This window comes from Mustelus asterias, chromosome 6 (assembly GCF_964213995.1).
Source record: "Mustelus asterias chromosome 6, sMusAst1.hap1.1, whole genome shotgun sequence".
NCBI classification, from domain to species: Eukaryota; Metazoa; Chordata; class Chondrichthyes; order Carcharhiniformes; family Triakidae; genus Mustelus; species Mustelus asterias.
The window spans coordinates 133,986,964-134,013,431 of record NC_135806.1 but is presented as its reverse complement, the minus strand read 5'-3'; the positions used below and the strand labels follow the sequence as shown (position 1 = coordinate 134,013,431).

General features: G+C 46.9%; 1 protein-coding gene across 4 annotated transcripts in view; it reads right to left on the bottom strand.

Annotated features, from left to right (window-relative positions):
- The window catches only part of aadat (aminoadipate aminotransferase), an 85,690-nt gene that overhangs the window by 39,241 nt on the left and 19,981 nt on the right, over nucleotides 1-26,468 (bottom strand). For 2 of the 4 annotated variants that reach the window (XM_078215122.1, XM_078215123.1), the window contains exons 3-6: nucleotides 22,077-22,245; nucleotides 19,580-19,712; nucleotides 13,512-13,586; nucleotides 10,568-10,777 (exon numbers count right to left, since the gene is read on the bottom strand). In XM_078215122.1, coding sequence (XP_078071248.1) covers nucleotides 10,568-10,777; nucleotides 13,512-13,586; nucleotides 19,580-19,712; nucleotides 22,077-22,245 — 587 coding nt within the window. The remainder of the gene's footprint in view (nucleotides 1-10,567; nucleotides 10,778-13,511; nucleotides 13,587-19,579; nucleotides 19,713-22,076; nucleotides 22,246-26,468) is intronic. The other 2 variants (XM_078215124.1, XM_078215125.1) reach the window with 1 other exon arrangement.

The following is a 26,468-nucleotide window of genomic DNA, read 5'->3' as shown; positions in this document are numbered from 1 at the left end:
GTGTCTGCATGGGTTTCTTCTTGGTGCTCCGGTTTCCTCCCACAGTCTGAAAGACATGCTGGTTAGGTACATTGGCCACGCTAAATTCCCCCCCAGTGTACCCGAACAGGTGCTGAAGTGTAATCGAATAATCAGTCGTGGGAGACAAGGGTGAAGTTTGAGAGCTGTGTAGGAAGCTTGCTGGGGCTCAATTAGTTCCTGTCACTTCACAGTGTTCCTCACCTTTCACAATTGAGCCAGAAACAGTGAGTCTCTCTGGTCAGCTCAGCTCGCTGATCCTTGAGACAGAGAGCCGGGGGCTCAAATCCCACGTTTGGAGTTGGGAGCAAAGATCTAGGCTGACACAATACTGCGATCAAAACAGAAATAACGCTGGATAGACTCAGCAGGTCTGGCAGCCATCCATGGAGAGTTTCAAGTTTATTTATTAGTGTCACAAGCAGGCTTACATTAACACTGCAATGAAGTTACTGTGAAAATCCCCCAGTTGCCACACTCCGGCGCCCGTTCGGGTACACTGAGGGAGAATTTAGCATGGCCAATGCACCTCGTCAGCACGTCTTTCAGACTGTGGGAAGAAACCGGAGCACCCGGAGGAAACCCACGCAGACACGAGGAGAACGTGCAGACTCCACACAGACAGTGACCCAAGCCAGGAATCAATCCTGGGCCCCTGATGCTGTGAGGCGACAGTTGATTGACACATTGAAGACGAGAAGAGGAGAGTTGGTCATCAGCCAAGCAAAGGGATGAGGCACTGGCACATAAAGGTAGATAAAATGGTTCAGAAGGAAGGGATATTTGCCTTTATTAGCCGAGGCATAGAATATAAGAGCAGGGAGGCTACAATGGAGTTGTATAAAACCCTCGTTGGGCCACAGCTGGAGTACTGTGTGCCATTCTGGTCGCCACATTATAGGAAGGATGTGATTGCACTGGAGAGGGTGCAGAGGAGATTCACCAAGATGCTGGAGCGTTTCAGCTATGAAGAGAGGCTGATTAGTCTGCGGTTGTTTTCCTCAGAGCAGAGAAGGCTGAGGGGGGGAACCTCATTGAGGTGTACAAAATTATGAGGGACACAGATAGGGTGGATAGGGAGAAACGTTTCCCCTTAGTAGAGGGACCAATGACCAGGGGACATCAAGGGGCAGGAGAGTTAGAGGGGAGTTGAAGAAAGTTTTTTCCACCCAGAGAGAGGGTGGTGGGAATCTGGGACTTGCTGCCTGAAAGGGTGGGAGGGGCGGGAATACTCACAACATTTAAGAAGCAATTAGATGAGATACTTGAAATACCACAGCATACAAGGCTACGGACCAAGTGCTGGAAAATGGGATTAGAAGAGATAGGTGCTTGATGGCCGGCACAGCTATGATGGGCCGAAGGGTCTCTTGCTATACTGTAAGACTCGATGGGAAAATCCCGCTGGTGTGAACGGCCGTAACATTCCAGCCTATGACTCTATGACAGTTATCCATGCATTGGAAAACAAGGCGAGGGCGGGGACCCAAGGGGGAACATGAAATATTCGACACATCCCACAAGGAATATCGTTCAGACCCATGCAGGCACCCACAGCAACACCTTCTATTTTGAGGAAGTGAGTGAAGTTAAAAGGGTATTTGTTGAGTGTAAGAATAGGTTCAGACAGCTGGGGTAATGTGATATGTGGGAGAAAGATGGCTGAGCCTCTATTCAGGGAAGATGTGGAGAATGGAAGTGCAGAGAACCTGAAACTTGAGGGTAAAAACAGTAGCCTGGCTCTGAAACCTGTCAAAGATAATCTTTCTTTGGACGCAGAAGTCAGTCACAAAGCATAGAAAGTAAGCAGAAAGATCAGAAAAAGGACCCGGAAAGGATTTTAGGAAGTGGTGGAGAGAGGTTCAAGAGCTTCACCAACTGGACAAAGTTAGTAATTCGAACATACAAAATAGAAGCAGAAGTAAGTAGGCCATTCAGCCCCTCGAGCCTACTCTGCCATCCAATAAGATCATGGCTGATCTGCTTCCCATCTACCCCAGATAACATTTGATTCCCTCGCCTTAGAAATAATCCGTGACTCTGCTTCCACCGCCTTCTGTGGCACAGAGTTCCAAAGCAGCACAACCTTCAGAGGAATAAATTCTCCTCATCCTCAGTCCTATAAGACAACCCATTCATTCCAGGTATCAGCCTGGTTAACCTCCTCTGAATCAAATCCAATACATTCACATCCTTCCTTAAATAAGGAGACAGAAACTGCACACAGTATTCGAGATGAGGTCTCACCAATGTCCTGTGTAACTAAAGCATAACATCCTTACTTAATGTTCAATTTGCCTCGCAATCAAAGGTAGCGTTCCATTAGCCCTCTTGATTACGAGTTGTCTCTGAGTATCAACATTTTGAGACTCATAAGACACAGGAACAGAAGTAGGCCATTCAGCCTATCGAGTCTGTTCCGCCATTCAATGAGATTATGACTGATCTGATGTGATAATCCTCAACTCCACTTCCCTGCTTTATCCCCAAACTCTTCATTTCCCCCTATCAGGGAGGTGATGGCCTAATGGTATTATCGCTAGACTATTAATCCCGAAACTCAGCTAATGTCCTGGGACCCGAGTTCGAATCCTGCCGCCGCAGATGATGGATTTTGAATTCATTTTGTGATTTGATTTATTATTGTCACATGTATTAGTATACAATGGAAAGTATCTTTCTTGCGTGCTATACAGGCAAGGCATACCGTTCATAGAGAAGGAAGGGAGAGAGCGCAGAATGTAGTGTTACAGTCATAGCTAGGGTGTAGAGAAAGATCAACTTAATGCAAGGCAAGTCCATTCAAAAGGCTGATGGCAGCAGGAAAAACGTCGGTTGGTACGTGTCCTCAGACATTTGTATCTTTTTTAGGATGTGGAGATGCCGGCGTTGGACTGGGGTGAACACAGTAAGAAGTCTCACAACACCAGGTTAAAGTCCAACAGGTTTATTTGGTAGCAAATACCATAAGCTTTCGGAGCGCTGCTCCTTCGTCAGATGGAGTGGAAATGTGCTCTCAAACAGTGCACAGACACAGAAATCAAGTTACAGAATACTAATTAGAATGCGAATCCCTACAGCCAGCCAGGTCTTAAAGGTACAGACAATGTGGGTGGAGGGAGCATTTTAACCACAGGTTAAAGAGATGTGTATTGTCTCCAGACAGAACAGCTAGTGAGATTCTGCAAGTCCATGGGGCAAGCTGTGGGGGTTACTGATAATGTGACATAAATCCAACATCCCGGTTTAGGCCGTCCTCATGTGTGCGGAACTTGGCTATCTTTTTAGGACACAGAGAAAAAATTCCTCTTCATCTCTGTCTTAAATTGGCAAACCCTTAATATTTTGAGTCCATATGATTCTTCTTCAGAGTTAAAGAGAGGGAGAAATGTGAAGGGTTTTAAACTGTATAAGTGATGGTGGGGCAGAGTAGGAAGTCAGTGATAGGTGGGAACTAAGGGAGGGTGGACAAAGATGTGTAGACATGATGTGGAAATGCCGGCGTTGGACTGGGGTGGGCACAGTAAGAAGTCTCACAACACCAGGTTAAAGTCCAACAGGTTTACTTGGAATCACGAGCTTTCAGAGTGCTGCTCCTTCATCTGGTGAGTGGAGAGGTAGGTTTCACAAGCACGGCATATTTGGACAAAGACACAGACCCCCACGAACTGCAAGACATAACAGGCTACAAGATGAAGACATGTAAAATCGCTGGCTCCAATACACTCCTCCCTGATGAGCTCAATGCATTCTATGCCCGTTTTGAGCAAGAGGTCAGCGAGAGCATGCCCTCCACCCTGGAAGCTCTGGATGAACCTGTATCTGGGGTCACCACTGCAGATGTCAGAGCAGCTTTCTCGAAGGTCAACCCACGGAAAGCGACTGGCCCGGATGGGGTACCCGGACGAGCACTCAGATCCTGCGTGGATCAGGTGGCGGGGATATTCACAGATATTTTCAACCTCTCTTTACAACAACCTGAGATCCCTATTTGCTTCAAGAAGATGCCCATCATCCCGGTACCCAAGAAAAGTCAAGCAGCGTGTCTTAATGACTATTGTCCGGTGGCTCTGACATCCATCATTATGAAGTGCTTCGAAAGGTTAGTCATGGCACGAATCAATTCCAACTTCCCGGACTACCCGGATCCACTACAGTTTGCCCACCGCTGCAACAGGTCCACAGCAGATGCCATCTCCCTGGCCCTGCACTCAACCCCAAAACACCTAGATAACAAAGACACCTATGTCAGACTCCTATTGATTGACTACAGCTCAGCCTTCAACACCACGAAACTCATCTCCAAACTCCGTGGCCTGGGCCTCGGCACCTCCCTCTACGACTGGATCCTGAACTTCCTAACTCACAGACCACAATCAATAAGGATAGGCAACACAATCATTCTCCACGATCATCCTCAACACTGGTGCGCCATAAGGCAGTGTTCTCAGCCTACTATTAAACTGCCTATACACCTATGACTTTCTGGCCAAATTCCCCTTCAACTTGATTTTCAAGATGGCTGCTGCCATCACCGTAGTGGGTCGGATCTCAAACAATGACGAGACAGAATACAGGAATGAGATAGAGAATCTGGTGAACTGGTGTGGCAACAATAATCTCTCCCTCAAGAAAACGAAGGAGATTGTCATCGACTTTAGGAAGCTTAGAGGAGAACATGCCCCTGTCTACATCAATGGGGACGAAGTAGAAAGGGTCGAGAGCTTCAGGTTTTTAGGTGTCCAGATCACCACAACCTGTCCTGGCCCCTCCATGTCAACACTATAGTTAGAAAAGCCCACTGATGCCTCTACTTTCTCAGAAGGAAATCTGGCATGTCAGCTACGACTCTCACCAACTCCTACAGATGCAGAATAGAAAGCATTCTTTCTGGTTGTATCACAGCTTGGTATGGCTCCTGCTCTGTCCAAGACCGCAAGGAACTACAAAAGGTCGTGAATGTAGCCCAATCCATCACGCAAACCAGCCTCCCATCCATTGACTCTGTCTACACTTCCCGCTGCCTCAGCAAAGCAGCCAGCATAATTAAGGACCCCACGCACCCGGACATTCTCTCTTCCACCTTCCTCTGTCAGGAAAAAGATACAAAAGTCTGAGGTCACGTACCAACCGACACAAGAACAGCTTCTTCCCTGCTGCTGTCAGACTTTTGAATGGACCTACCTCACATTAAGTTGATCTTTCTCTAAACCCCAGCTATGACTGTAACACTACATTCTGCACTCGTTTCCTTCTTTTTGAACGGTATACTTTGTCAGTATAGTGTACAAGTAACAATACTTTTCATTGTATGCTAATACATGTGACAATAAATCAAATCAAATCAAAAAGGCACAATTGCAAGATAACGGTTGGAATGCGAGTCTTTTCAGGTAATCAAGTCTTTACAGGTACAGACAGTGTGAGTGGAGAGAGGGATAATCACAGATTACAGATAACCTGTGATTATCTCTCACTCCACTCGCATTGTCTGTACCTGTAAAAACTTGATTACTTGTAAAGACTCGCATTATCATAACCATTATCTTGCAATTGTGTCTTTGTCTACATATGCTGTGTTTGTGGCACCTACCTCTCCACTCACCTGATGAAGGAGCAGTGCTCCAAAAGCTCGTGATTCCAAATAAACCTGTTGGACTTTCACCTGGTGTTGTGAGACTTCTTATAGATGTGTGGAGCATGACACAGAGCAAGTGTTAATGGAAGGACTATGGAAGGTGCTGGGGGTAGTGGCATAAAGGTAAGGTCTTAAAAGTTGTGAACTGTTTATTTCTTCGCCAGATTTTTGGGTTTAATTTCCTCTGGTTACACATCACATAAAATCTTTTCGCATGCTGTTGAAATCCCACTGATTTTAAACAAGTTAATGGCTGGCTACAAACACAGTGGAGAATTTTCCCTGGGCACATTAATACCAGATGAAATTAGTCCCTTTAATTCCGTTCACTATTTTTTTAATGGCTGCTGTCTCCAGAATATTTTTGCATCAAGTAAATAGCATGCAGGTAAATAGCAAATGGCCATTCAGTCCCACCACTTGTTTCCTCTTTCAGTTCGATAATGGCCTATCCACCCACCTTTTGGTCCATTTCTCTGGATATCCTTACCCAACAGAAATCAGGGTAAAATGAAAGGGTGGTTTGGGTTCAGTTACAAAGTTGACCAAGGTTCTTATCCCAGAACATCAGCCTACAAATAAAATGGAATTCTATTTTGCTGCCTCTTACAAAAAAATTAAACATTCCCAGATTAACTGACAAGCCAGACAAAAATAAAATTTAACTTGTAAAACTTGTTTCGCGGTTCACAGCTCCCAGAGTTCCTTCGTTCCAGATTATTAGGAACCCAATTGGATGTGGCATCCAAATGAGTCCAAGTTAAGGAGTGGACTCAGTGGGTTAAATGGGCACGTTTTAAATTACTTTCTTTTGCAAGGTTGATTAATAATTACTCAGGTTCCCTGAGTCGTCTCTCTAGGTCATAGGCTGGGGTTTTCGGAACTGGCCTTGGGGCAGGAATCTCCTGTCTGGAGTCAACATAACTGATTAGAGTTCAGGGCTGGCAAATTTCAGTAAGGAAGGCAAGGTAAGGGGTCCTTGGATAATGAGAGAGGTTGTGAATTCAGTCAAAAGGCAAAAAGAAGCATATGTAGGGGTTAGGAAGCTAAAATCAGACAGGGCCCGCGAGGAATATGAAAAATGCAGCAAAGAACTGATGCAGGGAATTAAAAAGTTAGATTAATTTATTAGTCATAGAGGTTTACAGCATGGAAACAGGCCCTTTGGCCCAACTTGTCCATGCCGCCCTTTTTTTTAAACCCCTAAGCTAGTCCCAATTGCCCATATCCCTCTATACCCATCTTACCCATGTAACTGTCTAAATGCTTTTTAAAAGACAAAATTGTACCTGCCTCGGCTACTACCTCTGGCATCTTGTTCCAAACACTCACCACCCTCTGTGTGAAAAAATTGCCCCTCTGGACACTTTTGTATCTCTCCCCTCTCACCTTAAACCTATGCCCTCTAGTTTTAGACTCCCCGACCTTTGGGAAAAGATATTGACTATCTAGCTGATCTGTGCCCCTCATTATTTTATAGACCTCTATATGATCACCCCTCAGCCTCCTACGCTCCAGAGAAAAAAGTCCTAGTCTATCCAGCCTTTCCTTATAACTCAAACCATCAAGTCCCAGTAGCATCCTAGTAAATCCTAGTCACAAGTAAGGCTTACATTAATACTTCAATGAAGTTACTGTGAGATTGCCCTAGTCACCACACTCACCACACTCCTGACTCGGGTCAATGTCCCTAACCAGCATGTCTTTCAGACTGTGGGAGGAAACCAGAGCACCCCTGGAGGAAACCCACGCAGACACGGGGAGAACGTGCAACCTCCACACAGACAGTGACCCAAGCAGGGAATCGAACCCGGGTGCCTGGCGCTGTGAGGTAGCAGTGCTAACCACTGTGCCACCGTGCTGCCCTGAGGAGAGCAAGGAGAGCAAGGAGGGGCCATGAAATGACCTTGGCAAATAGGGTTAAAGAGAATCCCAAGACATTTTAAACACCCATTAAAAACAAGCAAACAATTAGGGAGAGGGTGGGACCACTCAAGGAAAAAAGGAGGGAACTTGTGCTTGGAGGCAGAGAATGTGGGCGAGATTCTAAATGAATTCTTTTGTCAGATAGAACTGACAGAATCGTTTTCCCAGAGTTGAAATGTCAAATACCAGCGGGCATGCTGTAAGGTGAGAGTGGGAAAGTTCAAAGGAGATGTGAGGGGCAAGGTGTTTTACACAGAGAGTGGTAGGTGTCTGGAAGGTGCTGCCAGGGGTGGTGATGTAGGCATATATGATAGGGGCGTTTAAGGGGCGTTTAGATAAGCACATGCCTATGCAAAGCATAGAGGGATATGGACCAAGGGCAGGTAGAAGGGACTAGTTTAATTTGGCGTCATGTTTGGCACAACATTATGGGCCGAAGGGCCTGTTCTTGTGTTGTACTGTTCTATGTTACTGATTGGAGGATTGTTAACGTAACCCCACTATTTAAAAAGGGAGGTAGAGAGAAAACGGGGAATTACAGACCAGTCAGACCTGATGTTGGTAGTGGGGAAAATATTAGAGTCCATTATAAAATATTTGATAGCAGAGCATTTGGAAACTGAAGGGGGAAAAATATACAGATGGGTACACATAAGATGGCTGCCTGGCACACAAACAGTCACCTGGGAAAGAGACATCAAACGGGCACTGACTTTCAGTACAGACAGCCACCTGAGATTAAAACATAAAGGACAGACAGCTATTCAAAGTTAAACATGCAGGAATCAAATCCTACAGGAAGCCAGCCAGGGCTTAAGGATAAGGACAATAGGGATAGATAATGAGATTAGCTACAGATGGGATCGGGAATACATAACTGCAGGAAAACCAATTACTGTAAATTACTATATGAATAGGCCGAAACTAAAACCATTGATAGCCACTGATGTAGGAAATGTATCCATTCATAAGACAATGCGATGTTAACATGCTCATGTCTGTATCTGTCTGTATTTGTCTGTAACGATGTGTTTAACGATCGATCACCTACTTGATTACAACGATGTGATAATGGCTAGATGTCCGGTCCATCTATTGTGTAAAGGGTATAAAGATGGACTGTTCCTATCGTCTCACTGAGAGAAGGTTTGCTGCTTCTTAGTGCCTTTTCTCCACAAAGCTTCATTAAAATAAACTGTATTCTTGAAACCTTCAAGCCTGACTCAGTGGTACATTTCCCACAACAGAAACCAGTTGTAAAATCGGATAGAGTCAGCATGGATTTACGAAAGGGAAATCATTCTTGACAAATCTATTGGAATTCTTCAAGAATTTAACGGGTAGAGTTGATGAGGGGAAGCCAGTGGATGTGGTTTATTTGGACTTTCAGAAGGTTTTAGACAAAGTCCCACATAAGAGATTAGCGTGTAGAATTAAAGGCAAGGGATTGAGAATAATGTATTGAGATGGATAGAAAACTGGTTGGCAGACCTTTTTCTAAAAGGCCGGGAGCCACTATTGGGGTATCGCAGGGATCAGTGCTGGGGCCCCAGCTATTCACAATATACATTCATGGTTTAGATGAGGGAACTAAATGGAATATCTCCAAATTTGCAGATGCCACACAGCTGGGTGGGACGGTGAGCTGTGAGGAGAAGGCGGAGCTGCTTCACTGTGATTTGGACAAGCTGAGTGATTGGGCAAATGCATGGCAGATGCAGTATACTGTGGATAAATGTGAGGTAATCCACTTTGGCAGCAAAAGCAGAAAGGTAGGTTGTTAACTTTTTATTTATTCGTGGGACGTGGGCGTCGCTGGCTGGCCAGTATTTAGTGCCCTTCCCTAGTTGCCAGAGGGCAGTTGGCTCTGGACCAGACCGGCTAAGGACGGCAGATTTCCTTCCCTATAGGGCATTCGTTTTTATGATAATTGACATTTCTTAACTCCAGTTATTTTTTATTGAATTCAAATCCCACCATCTGCCGTGGCGGGATTCGAACCCGGGTCCCCAGAACATTAGCTGAGTTTCTGGAATAATAGTCAAGCGATAATACCACTAGGCCATCAAATCACATAACAGGCTCTTAAAGCAATCATGCAACCACTTCCATGTATTACAGGCACAAAGCCACAGAGGGAGATATTAGGGCAGATGACCAAAGGCTCGGTTATAAAGATAGGTTTTAAAGGATTGTCTGAAAGGAGGACAGAGAGATGGAGGTGTTGGGAGCGATTTCAATAGCTTAGAGCCTAGACAGCTGAAGGCATGGCTGCCAATACTGAAGTAATTAAAATTGGATATGCTCCAGAATTAGAGGAGCACAGATATTGTGTAGGGTTGTAGGGCTGGAACTGAATACAGAGATAGAAAGGGCGCGGCTATGGAGAGACGTGAAAGTTGATACGTGGAATACTTTTAAGCAAATTTGGTTGAATGCAAATAAAAATGTCTTTACTTTCCTATTTCCTATGCACCATTGAGCTCATTCACAAGAACAATAATGGGAGTTTTATTCAGGTGCCTGTTGGAGCTGGGAATGGTCATGTGATAAAACCTCCAAGAGTATCTCCAAAGCATTGAAACATAAAGGATTCTTGAGGGGCTTGACAGGGTAAATGCTGAGAGGACATTTCTCCCCATCGGAGAGTCTCGGACCAGGGGCAGAGACTCAGAATAAAGGGGGCACCAATTTAAGACTGAGATGAGGTGGAATTTCTTCTCTCAGAGGGTTGAGTGTCTTTGGAACTCCTTGCCATAGAGAGTTGTGGGGGCAGAGCCATTGTGTTTATTTAAGGCTGAGATAGATAGATTATTGATCAGTACGGGAATCAAGGGTTACGGGGAAAGGGTAGGAAAGTGGACGTGAGGGATGTCGGATCAGCCACGATCCTACTGAATGGCTGAGTAGGCTCGAGGGGCCAAATGGCCTATTCCTGTTCCTTGTTCTTACTACCATCGATAAAATATTCTGCTTGTTGCGTACCTGATAGACCTCCTTCTTCCGGTCAGTAGTCATGGAGGCTCCAGTTGGGTTCCCGCCATTTGGAATTGTATACAGGACCTTTGGAATATCAGAGAGTGGGTTCTTCGCATCCTCTGGCTTCCACTTTGAAAGGGCATCTGACAGGGATTGTGGGATGAGTCCATGCTGATCACTTGAGATGCTGAGGATCTTGCAACCCAGTGGCTGGAGCTGTACCAAAACAAAGGTCAACTGATTGTAATCCATACTGTACTGTACTTCAACTGGATGGAAGAGGGAATGACCAAAGTTAAAGTTTATTTACTCATGTCGCAAGTAGGCTTACATTAACACTGCAATGAAGTTACTGTGAAAATCCCCGAGTCGCCACACTCCGGCGCCTGTTCGGGTACACTGAGGGAGAATTTAGCATGGCCAATGCACCATGCCAGTACGTCTTTTGGATTGTGGGAGCATCCGGAGGAAACCCACGCAGACACGGGGAGAACGTGCAGACTCTGCACAGACAATGACCCAAGCTGGGAATCGAACCCGGGTCCCTGATGCTGTGAGGCAGCAGCGTTAACCACTGTGCCACCGTGCCGCCCCAGTATAATTACCAGTCAGTCATTGCATTTCCTGACAGCAGTGGCCACTAGTGTTAAAGAAACCTTTTGCTGAAATAGGAGGCACTCCCTGTGCTTCCATTAGTAAGAGCGCTGATTAATAGGAGTTACGATGGTTCCTCGACTCAACTCAATCCTGTGGCTCTGCAATTTGCTGATCTTAGCCAGCGTGGTGTTACAGCTTCCCTGACTCCGAGGGTAGGAAAATACTGGTCTATAAAATAACGAGGGGCACAGATTGGCCAGATAGTCAACATCTTTGCCCAAAGGTAGCGGAGTCTAAAACTAGAGGGCATAGGTTTAAGGTGAGAGGGGAGAGATACAAAAGGGTCCAGAGGGGCAATTATTTCACACAGAGGGTGGTGAGTCTCTGGAACAAGCTGCCAGAGGCAATAGTAGAGGCGGGTATAATTTTGTCTTTTAAAAAGCGTTTAGACAGTTACATGGGTAAGATGGATATAGAGGGATATAGGCCAAATGTGGGCAATTGGGATTAGTTTAGTGGTTAAAAAAAAAGTGCTGCATGGACAAGTTGGGTTGAAGGGCCTGTTTCCATGCTGTAAATCTCAATGACCCTATGGTGGTTGTTGGGGTGAATGGGAGATGAACTGGTCAAAGTTCTGATACAGGATCTGGATTCAGGGACTGTACTGGGAACTGTGGTTGTGTGAGTGCCAGGGAGGCAAGGGCAGACTCAACACTGAGGAGCGAAAGTGAAATAACTCCTCAGAGGCCATTGTCGCTTCACCAGATTCCCTTTAGTTACAAACCTATTCCACTCCGAGGGTGCTCAGTACAAAGTCAGAATCCGGAGTGCCAGAGGATCCGACACTCCCATTTTTATATACAGGTGAGGCACTCCCTCGTTTCTGTAATGACTTCAACGGGCCCCAAGTGGTTGGGTTCTTGGAGTATGAGCTCCCTGATTGAGGTCACAATCGCCTGTCCAATCAGGAAGCTCCTACTACAAGAGCCCAACCTCGTGTCCCGTTGAAGTCATTACAAAAATGAGGGAGTGAGTGTGTGCAACATGAGCCCGAGTGAGAGCACAGGCGCATGCCCAAGGGCACAGGAAACGCGGGAATAAGCACGAGCGAGATGAAGTAGAAATGGTCGAGAGGTTCAAGTTTTTAAGATGTCCAGATCACCAACAACCTGTCTTGGTCCCTCCACGCCGACACTATAGTTAAGAAAGCCCACCAATGCCTCTACCTTCTCAGAAGATTAAGAAAATTTGGCACGTCCACTACGATTCTCACCAACCTTTACAGATGCACCATAGAAAGCATTCTTTCTGGTTGTATCACAGCTTGGTATGGCTCCTACTCTGCCCAAGACCGCAAGAAACTACAAAAGGTTGTGAATGAACCCCAATCCATCACACAAACCAGCCTCTCATCCATTGACTCTGTCTACACTTCCCGCTGCCTCGGAAAAGCAGCCAGCATAATCAAGGACCCCACGCACACCGGACATTCTTTCTTCCACCTTCTTCCGTTGGGAAAAAGATACAAAAGTCCGCGGTCACGTACCAACCGACTTAAGAACAGCTTCTTCCCTGCTGCTGTCAGACTTTTGAATGGACCTATCTCGTGTTCAGCTGATCTTTCTCTACACCCTAGCTATGACTGTAACACTACATTCTGCACCCTCTCGTTTCCTTCTCTATGAACGGTATGTTTTGTCTGTATAGCGCGCAAGAAACAATACTTTTCACTGTATGTTAATACATGTGACAATAATAAATCAAATCAAAATCGAACAGAGAGAGCTTGCGAGCAAATGACTGAGTGAGCGAGCGAGTGAGGCACTTCCAACTTATTAGGATATCCAGCCAATGAAGTACCTTCGAAGTGTAGTTACTGTCATAATACAGGGAAAGATGGCAGCTTGTTTATGCACAGCAGGATCCCATAAGTAATTACGTGATGACTTGATAAATCGCCTGTTTATAGAGATGTTTGCTGTGGGATAAATATTGACCAGGGCAACTCTGTGGGCAGAGCAACCCCATGTTTCTCTGAATAGTGCCATGGGATCTTTTATGTTCACCTGGGAGGGCAGAGGGAGCATTGCTTCGATATCTTATCCGGAAGACTGCACATCTGACAGTGGAGCATTCGCTTGCTCAGGTGTCAGCTGAGACTTTTGCATTTGAGTCCCGGGGTGGGCTTGGAACCCACCACCTTCAGACTCAGAGTCAGGAGAGCTACCACTGCCACACAGATCGTGCAGGCCTCATGTGGATGCTATCCATGGAATGAAAAGTGGAATGGCCTTTCGGAACAGGCGGGGGACAGGAACAGTCTCTTTCCAAGCAAACTCTAAGCAAACTTTACCGTGATTAATGTCCCCGGATATGTCGGAGCGTCTAGAAGAATGGTGTCACCAGAACTGATGAGCATCTCAAATACCTGGAAGAGAGAAATCCATTGTTTAAACTGCAGGTTTGAGAATGTGTATCCCCCAAGTGCTACGTATTGCTATTGGTAATCACTCGGTAGCCTTGGAGGATAACTGGGCAAAGATCAAAGCAAAGTAATGCTGGAATCGGAAAAAAAAAATGCTGGAAAATCTCAGCAGGTCTGACAGCATCTGTGGGGAGAGAATAGAGCCAACGTTTCGAGTCAGGATGACCCTTTATCAGAGCGAAGAGCAAAGATCATAAGACATAGGAGCAGAATTAGGCCACTCGGCCCAACGAATCTGCTCCGCCATTCTATCATGGCTGATATTTTTCTCATCCCCATTCTCCTGCCTTTTCTCCATAACCCTTGATCCCTTATTAATCAAGAATCTATTTATGTGTGTCTTGAAGACACTCAATGACCTGGCCTTCACCAGAGGCCAAGTGAATCAGCGGAGGTTTATACTATGAGGCTGGAGGGATGGGGGCAAAGAGGTTTCTCCCGAGTTCCACGGTGAAGTTAGTAGGGAATATCTTACACTCGCAGAGACCCATAAAGCTATTGTGGAGAAATTGGTTTTGTTATTGCACCAGTTTTCCACTGAATTCTGAGCCGGTGCCATTCCATCCGTCTCACACAATCCCCAGCCAATTCCTTTGACCCCTTTTATGTTGTCCCCATTCTCCCACCCTACTCCTCCTTCCTGCGCCACCTCCATTCCATTCTTCCTGAGCTATTTCGGCACCAACACCCCCACCCCTCCCACCATTCTGCCCAACCTGCCCACCCACACAGCTCCCGTGCCATGAAAACATTAGAAATGCAGAGGGACAGTGGGGCGGGAGACCTGCATGTAAACCTGCTCTTGGGCCTGGTCGAGGTGGCTGTTCAGAGGTCCAGGAAGCAGATGGTCGAGGGGGACTATCTGCCTCTTTTCCCAGCCTATGTTCGTGACCATGTGTCCCTGGGATAATCGTAGTGTCCACTGGTATGTTTGAGGCCTGGCATGACCTGTGGGCATGGTGAAGGCTGGAGTGTGTCATAGAAACATAGAAACTAGATGTAGGAGTAGGCCATTCGGCCCTTCAAGCCTGCTCCACCATTCACCTTGATCATAGAATTCAATATCCTGATTCCTCCTTCCTCCCATATCCCTTGATCCCTTTGGCCCTAAGAGCTATATCTAATTTCTTCTTGAAATCACACAACGCTTTGGCCTCAACTAGTCTCTGTGATAATGAATTCCACACATTCGCCACCTTCTGGATGAAGAAATTTCTCCTCACCTCAGTTCCAAAAGGTTTACCCCTTATCCTCAAACTATGAGCCCTAGTTCTGAACTCCCCCACAATTAGGAACATTTTTTCTGAATCTACCCTGTCTAACCCTGTTAGGATTTTATAAGTTTCCATGAGATCCCCTCTCACTCTTCTAAACTCCAGTGAATATAATCCTAACCGATTTAGTCTCTCATTAGCCCCCAAAAGCACATTTTGGTTGAGTTATATAGCTTTCCTGTGGAGATTTGCTTCTATTACAGTGCCCCTTTAAGGGGCTATCTCATTACCCTAATTAATTAGTTAAAACATGGATGAGAAGAATATTAGAAATAAGAACAGGAGACGACCATATAATCCACTGCGCCTGCTCTGCCACTCAATATGGGTGTAGCTGATAGTCAGCCTTATCTCCATTTTCCCACCCGCTCTGCACATCTCTTGATTCCCCGAGAGACCAACGGCAAATTTTCCTGTCCCGCCCACCACGGGAAGCATAGCGGGCGGGACACGGACCGTGGAAAGATCCGTTGACCTTGGGTGGGATTTCCCGGTCTTGGGGCAAGCGCGGCCAGAAAATCCCACCCCAAACATCTGTCTATCTCAGCTTTAAGTGCATTAATTGATAACATGTAAAAAGCTCTGGGGTAGGGAATTCCAACGATTCATAACCCTCCTCCCACCTGGTTGTAGAAATTTCTCATCTCAGTCTCTTATCCAGAGACTGTCCCCCCCCATGTTCTAGATAACCCAGCCAAGGTAAACAATTTTTTGTCCTCTCTTTATTCTTTCGTGGGATGCGGGCTTCACCGGCAAGGCTAGTATTTGTCATCCAACCCTACTCGCTCCTCAACTCAGTGGCTTGTTGGGCCATTTCAGAGGGCAGTTAAAAGTCAACTGCACTGCTGTGTGTCTGGAGTCACATGTAGGCCAGACTAGAACAAGGTGGCCTATATCCTTCCCTCAAGGACATTAGTGCACCGGATAGGTTTTTATAACAATCAATGCTAGTTGTCACGGTTACCATTAGTTCCGTTACTCAGACTAGCTTTCAATTCCAGACTTCTCTTTATGGGCGGCACGGTGGTTAGTACTGCTGCCTCACAGTGCCAGGGACCCTGGTTGGATTCCCGGCTTGGGTCACTGTCTGTGCGGAGTCTGCACGTTCTCCCCGTGTCTGCATGGGTTTCCTCGGGTACTCCGGTTTCCTCCCACAGTCTGAAAGATGTGCTGGTTAGGTGCATTGGTCATGCTAAATTCTCCCTCAGTGTACCGGAACAGGCGCCGGAGTGTGGCAACTGGGGGATTTTCACAGTAACTTCATTGCAGTGTTAATGTAAGCCTACTTGTGACACTAATAAATAAACTTTAATCAATTGAATTTAAATTCCACCAAATACTGTAGTGGGATTTGAACTTATGTCTCTTTAGCTTCAACCTGGGCCTTCGATTACCAGTCTAGTAACATGACCACTTTACCGCTATCTTTCCTATTTGCCAATCTCTGAGTGTATACCCTGACAAGCTCCTTCAGAATTTTATATCTCTTAATGAAATTACTTCCCATTCTCCTGAATTCCAGAGAATATAGGCCCAATTTACACTGCAGCTGCCCCTGTAATACCCCCCTCCCTGTAATACCCCCCTCCCATTATTTCTGCCCTCCAATTGCCTTACCTCACTACACTTGCCGCTCCACCTTATTCCCCCAGCTATGTTATTGGGTTCCGCTCACCTTCTGACCTTCTTATCTGGTGTGGTGAAATTATCATCACAGCAGTACGTTATAAAATCCCCATCCCGGTTATTGGGTGGCACGGTGGCACAGTGTTCAGCACTACTGCCGCACAGCGCCAGGGACACGGGTTCAATTCCAGCCTTGGGTCATTGTCTATGCGGAGTCTGCATGTTCTCCCCATGTCTGTGCGAATTTCCTCCGGGTGCTCCGGTTTCTTCCCACAATCCGAAAGATGTACAGGTTAGGTGGATTGGCTGTGGTAAATTGCCCCTTAGTATCCCAAGATGTGTGGGTTAGAAGGGTTAGCCATGGGAAATGTGTGGGGTTACGGGGATAGAGTGGGGGAAAAGGGCCTGGGTAAGATACAAAAAACAATACAGTACAGGAACAGGCCCTTCGGCCCTCCAAGCCTGCGCCACTCATGTGCCCAACTAGATTATTCGTTTGTATTCCTCTATTCCCAGTCTGTTATAAGAACATAAGAAATAGGAGCAGGAGTAGGCCATCTAGCCCCTCGAGCCTGCCCCGCCATTCAATAAGATCATGGCTGATCTGAAGTGGATCAGTTCCACTTATCCGCCTGATCCCTATAACCCATAATTCCCTTACCGATCAGAAATCCATCTATCCGTGATTTAAACATATTCAACGAAGTAGCCTCCACCACTTCAGTGGGCAGAGAATTCCAGAGATTCACCACCCTCTGAGAGAAGAAGTTCCTCCTCAACTCTGTCCTAAACTGACCCCCCTTTATTTTGAGGCTGTGCCCTCTAGTTCTAGTTTCCTTTCTAAGTGGAAAGAATCTCTCCATCTCTACCCTATCCAGCCCCTTTATTATCTTATAGGTCTCTATAAGATCCCCCCTCAGCCTTCTAAATTCCAACGTTCATGTGGCTATCTAGATAAGTCTTAAACGATCTCAGCGTGTCCGCCCCAATCACCTTGCTTGGCAGTGCATTCCAGGCCCCCACCACCCTCTGTGTAAAATACATCCCCCTGACATCTGTGTTGAACCTTGCCCCCCTCACTTTGAACCCGTGACCCCTTGTGTTCGTTACCTCCGACCTGGGAAAAAGCTTCCCACTGTTCACCCTATCTATGCCCCTCATAATTTTATACACCTCTATTAGGTCGCCCCTCAGCCTCCGTCTTTCCAGGGAGAACAACCCCAGTTTACCCAATCTCTTCTCATAGCTCAGACCCTCCGTACCAGGCAACGTCCTGGTAAACCTTCTCTGTACTCTGCCAGAGAGTTGGTGCAGAATCAACGGGCCGAATAGCTTCCTTCAGCACTGCACTGATTCTATGACTCAATGATATTAACTCCTTCCCGTATCATCCCTCACAGCCCTACCCTTTTCATTCTTCCCTTCCCATCCCCATTACAGATCCTCCCACCTCCATGCCTCCTCCCTACACATCTTCCCAGGCCACCCAGCCATGCAGAAATTGCCTTATGATTGGGGAGACTGTTCTGTAAACCTCTGCACCTCTGGGGTGACAGCTGCCTTATTGGATATTTAAAACATTACTTTAACATTCCATTGCTGAGTGTATCCTAATGCCACCCATCAGATAAACCAAACTCCTTAAACTGACCAATTAAAATGGTCCGGACAGATAAAGAACTGTGTATCATTCTTATTATACATTTACGGTCCCTAGTTTTGGACTTACAAGTTGTAACATTTTTGCTACATTTGGGGTAGCATGGTGGCACAGTGGTTAGCACTGCTGCCTCACAGCGCCAGGGACCCGGGTTCAATTCCAGCCTCTCTCTGTGCGGAGTCTGCACGTTCTCCCCGTGTCTGCGGGGGTTTCCTCCGGGTACTCCGGTTTCCTCCCAAATTCCAAAGATGTGCGGGTTAGGTGGATTGGCCATGCTAAATTGACCCTCAGGGTCCCAAGATGCGTAGGTTAAGGGGATTAGCAAATCCATGGGGTACGGGGATAGGGCCTGGGTAAGATGTTCTGTTGGGCAGTCGGTGCAGACTCGATGGGTCAAATGGCTCTGTACTGTCGGGATTTTATGATTTGCCCTAATGCAAAATGGCATCCACCTTCCCCAAATTATCTTTAATCTGCAGACAGAAATGAAGAACGTGCCTGAGAAATTACTCAGAAAAACTGTGTTTTTTTAGACCATTTAGCATGGGTGAACGGTGGGAAGCTTTTCCCCAGGTCGGTGGTGACGTTCACGAGGGGTCATAGGTTCAAGGTGAAGGGAGGGGGAGGTTTAACACAGATATCAGAAGGACATATTTTCCACAGAGGATGGTGGGGGCCTGGAATGCGCTGCCAGGCAAGGTGGTGGAGGCGGACACACTGGGAACGTTTAAGACTTATCGAGATAGCCACATGAACGGAGTGGGAATGGAGGGATACAAAAGAATGGTCTAGTTTGGACCAGGGAGCGGCACGGGCTTGGAGGGCCGAAGGGCCTGTTCCTGTGCTGTATTGTTCTTTGTTCATTTGTTACTCATCTTTTTGTTACTCATTATATTTGTCAGTCATCTTTCAGTTTTCATAGAACAAAAGCCTCTTACAACAATGCTTTTGTTTAATCTAGTGTTTTTTTTAATATTCACTCATAGGATGTGGGTGTCAGTGGTTGGCCAGCATTTATTGCCCATCCCTGAGGGCAGTTGAGAGACAATTACATTGCTGTGGTTCTGGAGTCACAAGTAGGCCAGACCAGGTAAGGACGCCAGATTTCCATCCCTAAAGAACATTAGTGAACCAGATGGGTTTTTCCGACAAATCGACAATGGTTTCATGGTCATCAGCAGATCCTTAATTCCAGATATTTTTTTATTGAATTCAAATTCCACCATCTGCCGTGGTGGGATTCGAACCCGGGTCCCCAGAACATTAGCTGAGTTTCTGGATTAATAGTCTCGCGATAATACCAGGCTGCCATCGCCTCCCTCCCAAGGCGGCTGCTGGGTCAAGTGCGGTGATTGGTTCAACCCGCCCCTCCTCACCTTACTGAGTCCGTCCTGACTGCCGTTGGTAACACACAGGGCCATCTGTCCTCGTTCAGGGCTGTAGTTGATGGTTGGAGGATTATGAATGTGTTTTTGCAGGTCCTTCATCCAGGAGATCAACTCTGGAATTCTGCAACACACAAAGTGACACTTGATCACTACGTTGGAGATCTAGCTGCGGCCGTTCTGAAGGGGTATGGCTCAGAATACAAGGTGAATAAAGTAAGTCGTGAAATTCACCCTCCTCATCAAAATGCAATCTGGGCCTGGTATAATTTCCCTGCAATTGATGACTTGCCGTTGAAATTACATTCTTCCAGCTTCAATATTGATTCATGAATGACAAGAGATATGTGGAAGATCTTTCACTGTTCATTAACAGAGACCATAATGACAGCGGGCAAAATGATACGCCGGCGGCCAGCGATCTTACACAGGGCAACCCACCAACAGGGCAGGCAAGGCTCAGGGTAGCCCACCCGCAGGGCAGCCCACCGGCAGGGCAGGCAAGGCTCAGGGTAGCCCACCCGCAGGGCAGCCCACCGGCAGGGCAGGCAAGGCTCAGGGTAGCCCACCCGCAGGGCAGCCCACCGGCAGGGCAGGCAAGGCTCAGGGTAGCCCACCCGCAGGGCAGCCCACCGGCAGGGCAGCCCACCCACCCTCGCCCCTCAGAGTCACTTCCTGCCCAGTTGCAATCCTTAGACTGCGGCTGTTCAGGCCACACCCTGCCCCAAAGGCCTCACAACCCAACTCTTAGCCCACTCCCTCACCTCTCTCTCTCCCTCCCTCCCCCCAATCCCGGTGCCTGCTCCCCTGGCCCTGCCAATATGCCCACGGACTTACCTGTTGGCTGGCCTCCCAGCACTTTGCTCTGTGGGACGTTGATGCAATCCCGGCAGTGGCTACTGTACCTGGTGGTGTCGTTGCCAATCAGATTAGCTGGCCTGAAAGCTGGCAAGCAACTCCAACACGTCATTAAGGCGGCAAATGGCGTTTTGGCCTTTATTGCAAAGGGGTTGTCATTTAAGAATAGGGAGATTTAGTTGCAATTGTATAGGGTGACTGCATTGAGCTTGGTAAAGATTGTATCCTTCAAAGGTTTGGCTAGGCTCTCAGCCACCTATGCCATTTGATGAGTTGCTCGATCCACCGCCTTGTTCAGGTTGCATATAACCTACACGGGAATGCAGGTGACCAACAGGCCACGCACAACAAGCAACACGACAATCTTAAAGGGCAAGAAACGGGCTGTGAGCAATGGGCTGTGGGTGGCACAGTGATTAGCACTGCCTTCTCACAGTGCCAGGGACCCGGCTTGGGTCACTGTCTGTGTGGAGTCTGCACATTCCCCCGTGTCTGCTCCAGTTTCCTCCCACACTCCAAAGATGTGCAGGTTAGGTGGATTGGCCAAGTTGAATTGTCCATTAGTGTCAGGGAGATTAGCAGGGTAAATACGTGGGGTTACGGGGATCGGGCCTGGGTGAGATTGTTGTCAGTGCAGTCTCGATGGGCCGAATGGCCTCCTTCGTACTGTAGAGATTCTATGAAATGAATATTCGAGGGAACATTGGTTACAACTGCAGGTTTTCTTTCCCTTAAACGGACCTTAAATGAACCAGTAGAGTTTTGAGGGCAATCCAACAGCTTCATGGTCACTTTGACTGACACCAGTTTTTTGAGGAACACAGGAATTAGGAGCAGAAGTCGGCAAATTCAGCCCTTTGAGCTGCTCCGCCATTCAATCAGATCGTGGCTGATCTCTCCCTGGTCTCAAATCCACCTCCCCACCTGTTCCCCATATCCCTTTTATTTATTAGAAATATATCTTTTATAAGCTTATTTATTAGTGTCACAAGTAGGCTTACATTAACATTGCAATGAAGTTACTCTTGAAACCATTCAATGATTCCGACTCCACCGCGCTATGGGGCAGCGAGTTCCACAAATTCACCACCCTCTGCGAGAAGTAGTTCCTCCTCATCTCAGTTTTAAATCTACCGCCTCTCAGCCTATACCTGTGACCTCTTGTTCTAGATTGCCCCATCAGAGGAAACATTTGGTCAACATTTACTTTATCAATCCCTTTTAGTATTTTATATACCTCGATTAGATCCCCCCTCACCTTTCTAAACTCCAGCGAGTATAAGCCTCTACCCGTGTCTACGTGGGTTTCCTCCGAGTGCTTTGGTTCCCTCCCACAGTCTGAAAGACGTGCTGGTTAGGTGGATTGGCCATACGAAATTCTCCCTCGGTGTACCTGAACAGGCGCTGGAGTGTGACGACTAGGGAATTTTTACAGTAACTTCACTGCAGTCAGCCTACTTGTGACACTAATAAATGAACTTAACAAATTGTTTAATCTCTCCTCATACGTCAACCCTTTCATCCCCGGAATCAACTAAATATATAACCTGAATTAAAATTCTGTGCCTCTAATTATAGCCACAGGGTGAGTAATTCAGTGAGAATAGGTGATAAGTAAGTTTCTCATTACCCTGATGAAGCAGAGTACTGCAGTGCCCTGTTCATTATATCTGGACCAAAGGTTATTTTCAGGCCACCCTTGATGGTGAAGCTGGCCTTCTCAAAGGGGAACATGTTGGGGTTTGGCATTCCAGTGGCCAGAGAGATCATGGTTGGTGGGCTCTTTAGCAACACCTCAGCTGGAAAGAAGCAGAAACACCTGGGTCACAACTGCAAAGTCAGGAGTTGAGAAAAGAAAGGTTAGGTGGACTTACATTGATGTATGAACCCTGTTCATGTGGGTGGCACAGTGGGCACAGTGGTTAGCACTACTGCCTCATGGCGCCAGGGACCTAGGTTCAATTGGGTCACTGTCTGTGCGGAGTCTGCACGTTCTCTCTGTGCATGGGTTTCCTCCGGGTGCTCTGGTTTCCTCTCACAGTCCAAAGACAAACAAAAAGAACAAAGAACAAAGAACAATACAGCACAGGAACAGGCCCTTCGGCCCTCCAAGCCCGCGCCGCTCCCTGGTCCAAACTAGACCACTCTTTTGTATCCCTCCATTCCCACTCCGTTCATATGGCTGTCTAGATAAGTCTTAAACGTTCCCAGTGTGTCCGCCTCCACCACCTTGCCTGGCAGCGCATTCCAGGCTCCCACCACCCTCTGTGTAAAATATGTCCTTCTGATATGTGTGTTAAATCTCCCCCCCTTCACCTTGAACCTATGACCCCTCGTGAACGTCACCACCGACCTGGGGAAAAGCTTCCCACCGTTCACCCTATCTATGCCTTTCATAATTTTATACACCTCTATTAAGTCTCTCCTCATCCTCCGTCTTTCCAGGGAGAACAACCCCAGTTTACCCAATCTCTCCTCATAACTAAGCCCCTCCATACCAGGCAACATCCTGGTAAACCTCCTCTGTACTCTCTCCAAAGCCTCCACGTCCTTCTGATAGTGTGGCGACCAGAACTGGACGCAGTATTCCAAATGCGGCCGAACCAACGTTCTATACATCTGCAACATCAGACCCCAACTTTTATACTCTATGCCCCGTCCTATAAAGGCAAGCATGCCATATGCCTTCTTCACCACCTTCTCCACCTGTGACGTCACCTTCAAGGATCTGTGGACTTGCACACCCAGGTCCCTCTGCGTATCTACCCCCTTTATGGTTCTGCCATTTATCGTATAGCTCCTCCCTACATTATTTCTACCAAAATGCATCACTTCGCATTTATCTGGATTGAACTCCATCTGTCATTTCTTTGTCCAAATTTCCAGCCTATCTATATCCTTCTGTAGCTTCTGACAATGCTCCTCACTATCTGCAAGTCCTGCCAATTTTGTGTCGTCCGCAAACTTACTGATCACTCCAGTTACACCTTCTTCCAGATCATTTATATAAATCACAAACAGCAGAGGTCCCAATACAGAGCCCTGCGGAACACCACTAGTCACAGGCATCCAGCCGGAAAAAGACCCTTCCACTACCACCCTCTGTCTTCTGTGACCAAGCCAGTTCTCCACCCATCTAGCCACCTCCCCCTTTATCCCATGAGATCCAACCTTTTTCACCAGCCTACCATGAGGGACGTGCTGGTTAGGTGCACTGGCCATGCTAAATTCTCCCTCAGTGTACCCGGATAGGCGCCGGAGTGTGGTGACGAGGGGATTTTCACAGTAACTTCATTGCAGCGTAATGTAAGCTGACTAGTGACACTAATACATAAACTTAAACTGTTCAGTGAAATTTGTCATTAATTAACTAAAAGATAACGGGTGGGATTTCGCACCCCTTCCCCCCGCCATATTTTTTGGTAACCTGCCATTGGCCGGTGATCTATGGGTTTGTGTTACGCCCCACCATCCGGCAGCAAGGAATCATAGAGTCCTTACAGTACAGAAGGAGGCCATTCGGCTCATCGAGTCTGTACTGACCACAATCCAGCCCAGGCCCTATTCCCGGAACCTTCATTACTCTGCTAATCCCCCTGGCACTAAGGGGCAATTTATCATGGCCAATCAACCTAACCCCGCACGTCTTTGGAGTGTGGGAGGAAACAGGAGAACCCGGAGGAAACCCCCATAGACATGGGGAGAATGTGCAAACTCCACCGCAGGTGGTCACCGTCGGCAGGACCAGAAGATCCGGCCGGCGGGAAGGTACAGGAAAACTTCAGTGAAAGAATCCGCTGATCTTTTAAAAAAAAGTCGCTGTGCCCATCCACTTGTTAAACTGGTGTTACTGGAATAGTCCCAAGTCTAGGGATGTCTCGATTAATTATCCAGAATGCTGCAATGAGTCATTACTGGGGCTCAAGACTGGGTGTTTGTCGTAATGAGCTCATAATAAGATTACATGAAACAGGAGTAGGAAGAGGCCAGAAGAGAAAATGCTGGAAAATCTCAGCAGGTCTGGCAGCATCTGTAAGGGGTGAAAAGAGCTGACGTTTCGAGTCCGGATGATCCTTTGTCAAAAGCTTTTCTCTTTTAGTTTCGGATTCCAGCATCCGCAGTAATTTGCTTTTATTTAGTAGGAGGAGGCCATTTGGCCCATCGAGCCTGCTCTGCCACTCAAGAAGATGACGGCCAATTCGATTGCAGCCTTAACTCCGCTTTCCTGACCACCCACCCTGCCCCATAACCCTTGACAATCAAAAGTCTGCTCTCTGGGGAAAAGAATTCCACAGCCCTGGGAGAAGAAATTCCCCCTCATCTCCATCCTATTTTTAAGCTATTCGCTCATTTTTAATTGAATCAAATTACTGCAGATGCTGGAAATCAGAAACAAAAACAGAAGATGCTGCATAAACTCAGCATCTGAGGAGAGAAACAGAGTTCTGATCTAAATGATGCTTCTACAAGTTAAGGAAATTCCATTGACGGCAGCAAGGCCAGAAGATCCTATCTCTGGCCAACGGCATGTCGCTACCCGCCATGGGAAAAAAACCCAGTGAGGCCAGAGAATCCCGCCCACAAAATGAGCTACTACCAGTTACAATAACGTATCTACTTTCTCAGAAGACTAAGGAAATTTGGCAGGTCTGCCACGACTCTCACCAACTTTTACAGATGCACCACCGAAAGTATTCTTTCTGGGTATGTCATAGCTTGGTATGGCTCCTGCTCTGCCCAAGACCGCAAGGAACTACAAAAGGTTGTGAACGTAACCCAGTCCATCGCTCAAACCAGCCTCCCATCCATTGACCCCGTCTACACTTCCCGCTGCCTCGGAAAAGCAGCCAGCATAATTAAGGACCCCACACACCGCCAGACATTCTTCCACCGGGAAAAAGATACAAAAGTCCGAGGTCACGTACCAACCGACTCAAGAACAGCTTCTTCCCTGCTGCCGTCAGACTTTTGAATGGACCTAGCTCGCACTAAGTTGATCTTTCTCTACATCCTAGCTATGGCTGTAACACTCCATTCTGCACCCTCTCCTTTCCTTCTCTATGAACGGTATGCTTTGTCTCTATTGCATGTAAGAAACAATACTTTTCACTGTATCCCAACACATGTAACAATAATAAATCAAATCAAATCTAATTCAATTCAATTCCACTATTAGCCTTCGAGGGATTTGAATGACTAAGCTCTCCAAATGGTTGGTTTACCAAGCTTCAATGTATTGATCTCTGATCTACTAGATCCTGTTGTTACAGTCCCAGCTGATATCAATACTGGACAAGTCAGATTTCAGAGTGAAACCTGGCAAGATAGATAAAGTTAATTTATTAGTCACAAGTAAGGCTTACATTAATAGTGCAATGAAGTCACTGTGAAAGTCCCCGCCTGTTCAGGTACACGGAGGGAGAATTTAGCATGGCCAATGCATCTAACCAGCATGTTTTTCGGACCGTGGGAGGAAACCGGAGCACCGGAGGAAACCCCCATGCAGACACAGGGAGAAGGTGCAGACTCTGCACTGACAGTGACCCCAAGCCGGGAATCGAACCCAGGTCCCTGGCGCTGTGAGGCAGCGGTGCTGACCACTGTGCCACCCACCAGATCCTAACCTGGTTTTAAAGGAGCCACGGAGGTAAGTTACTGAATGATTTCACAAGTGTCCGCTGACGCACTTTTCATACAAAGAATAAAATACTGTATTTATGAAAACAAGTAAAATGAACTATATAATACCAGAGAAAATAACTGGAAAGATCTCAATACAAACACAAAGAGGATGATTCAAATTCCCACTATTCATTTACCCCATCAATATCATTGCAGACACATAAACCAGTGAAGAGTTACCACTGGCCTGGTGCAGTTGCTCGTGGTTTTCTTCCAGTGAATTCCTGAGCATAAAATTCCGGTTCTCTCCGTTTGACAGACGCCAACTCTTGATCTTTTCTTTGGCCTGAGTTTACCCCTCCCTCACCAATGGGATTCAAGTCGGGGGGGGGGGGGGTTG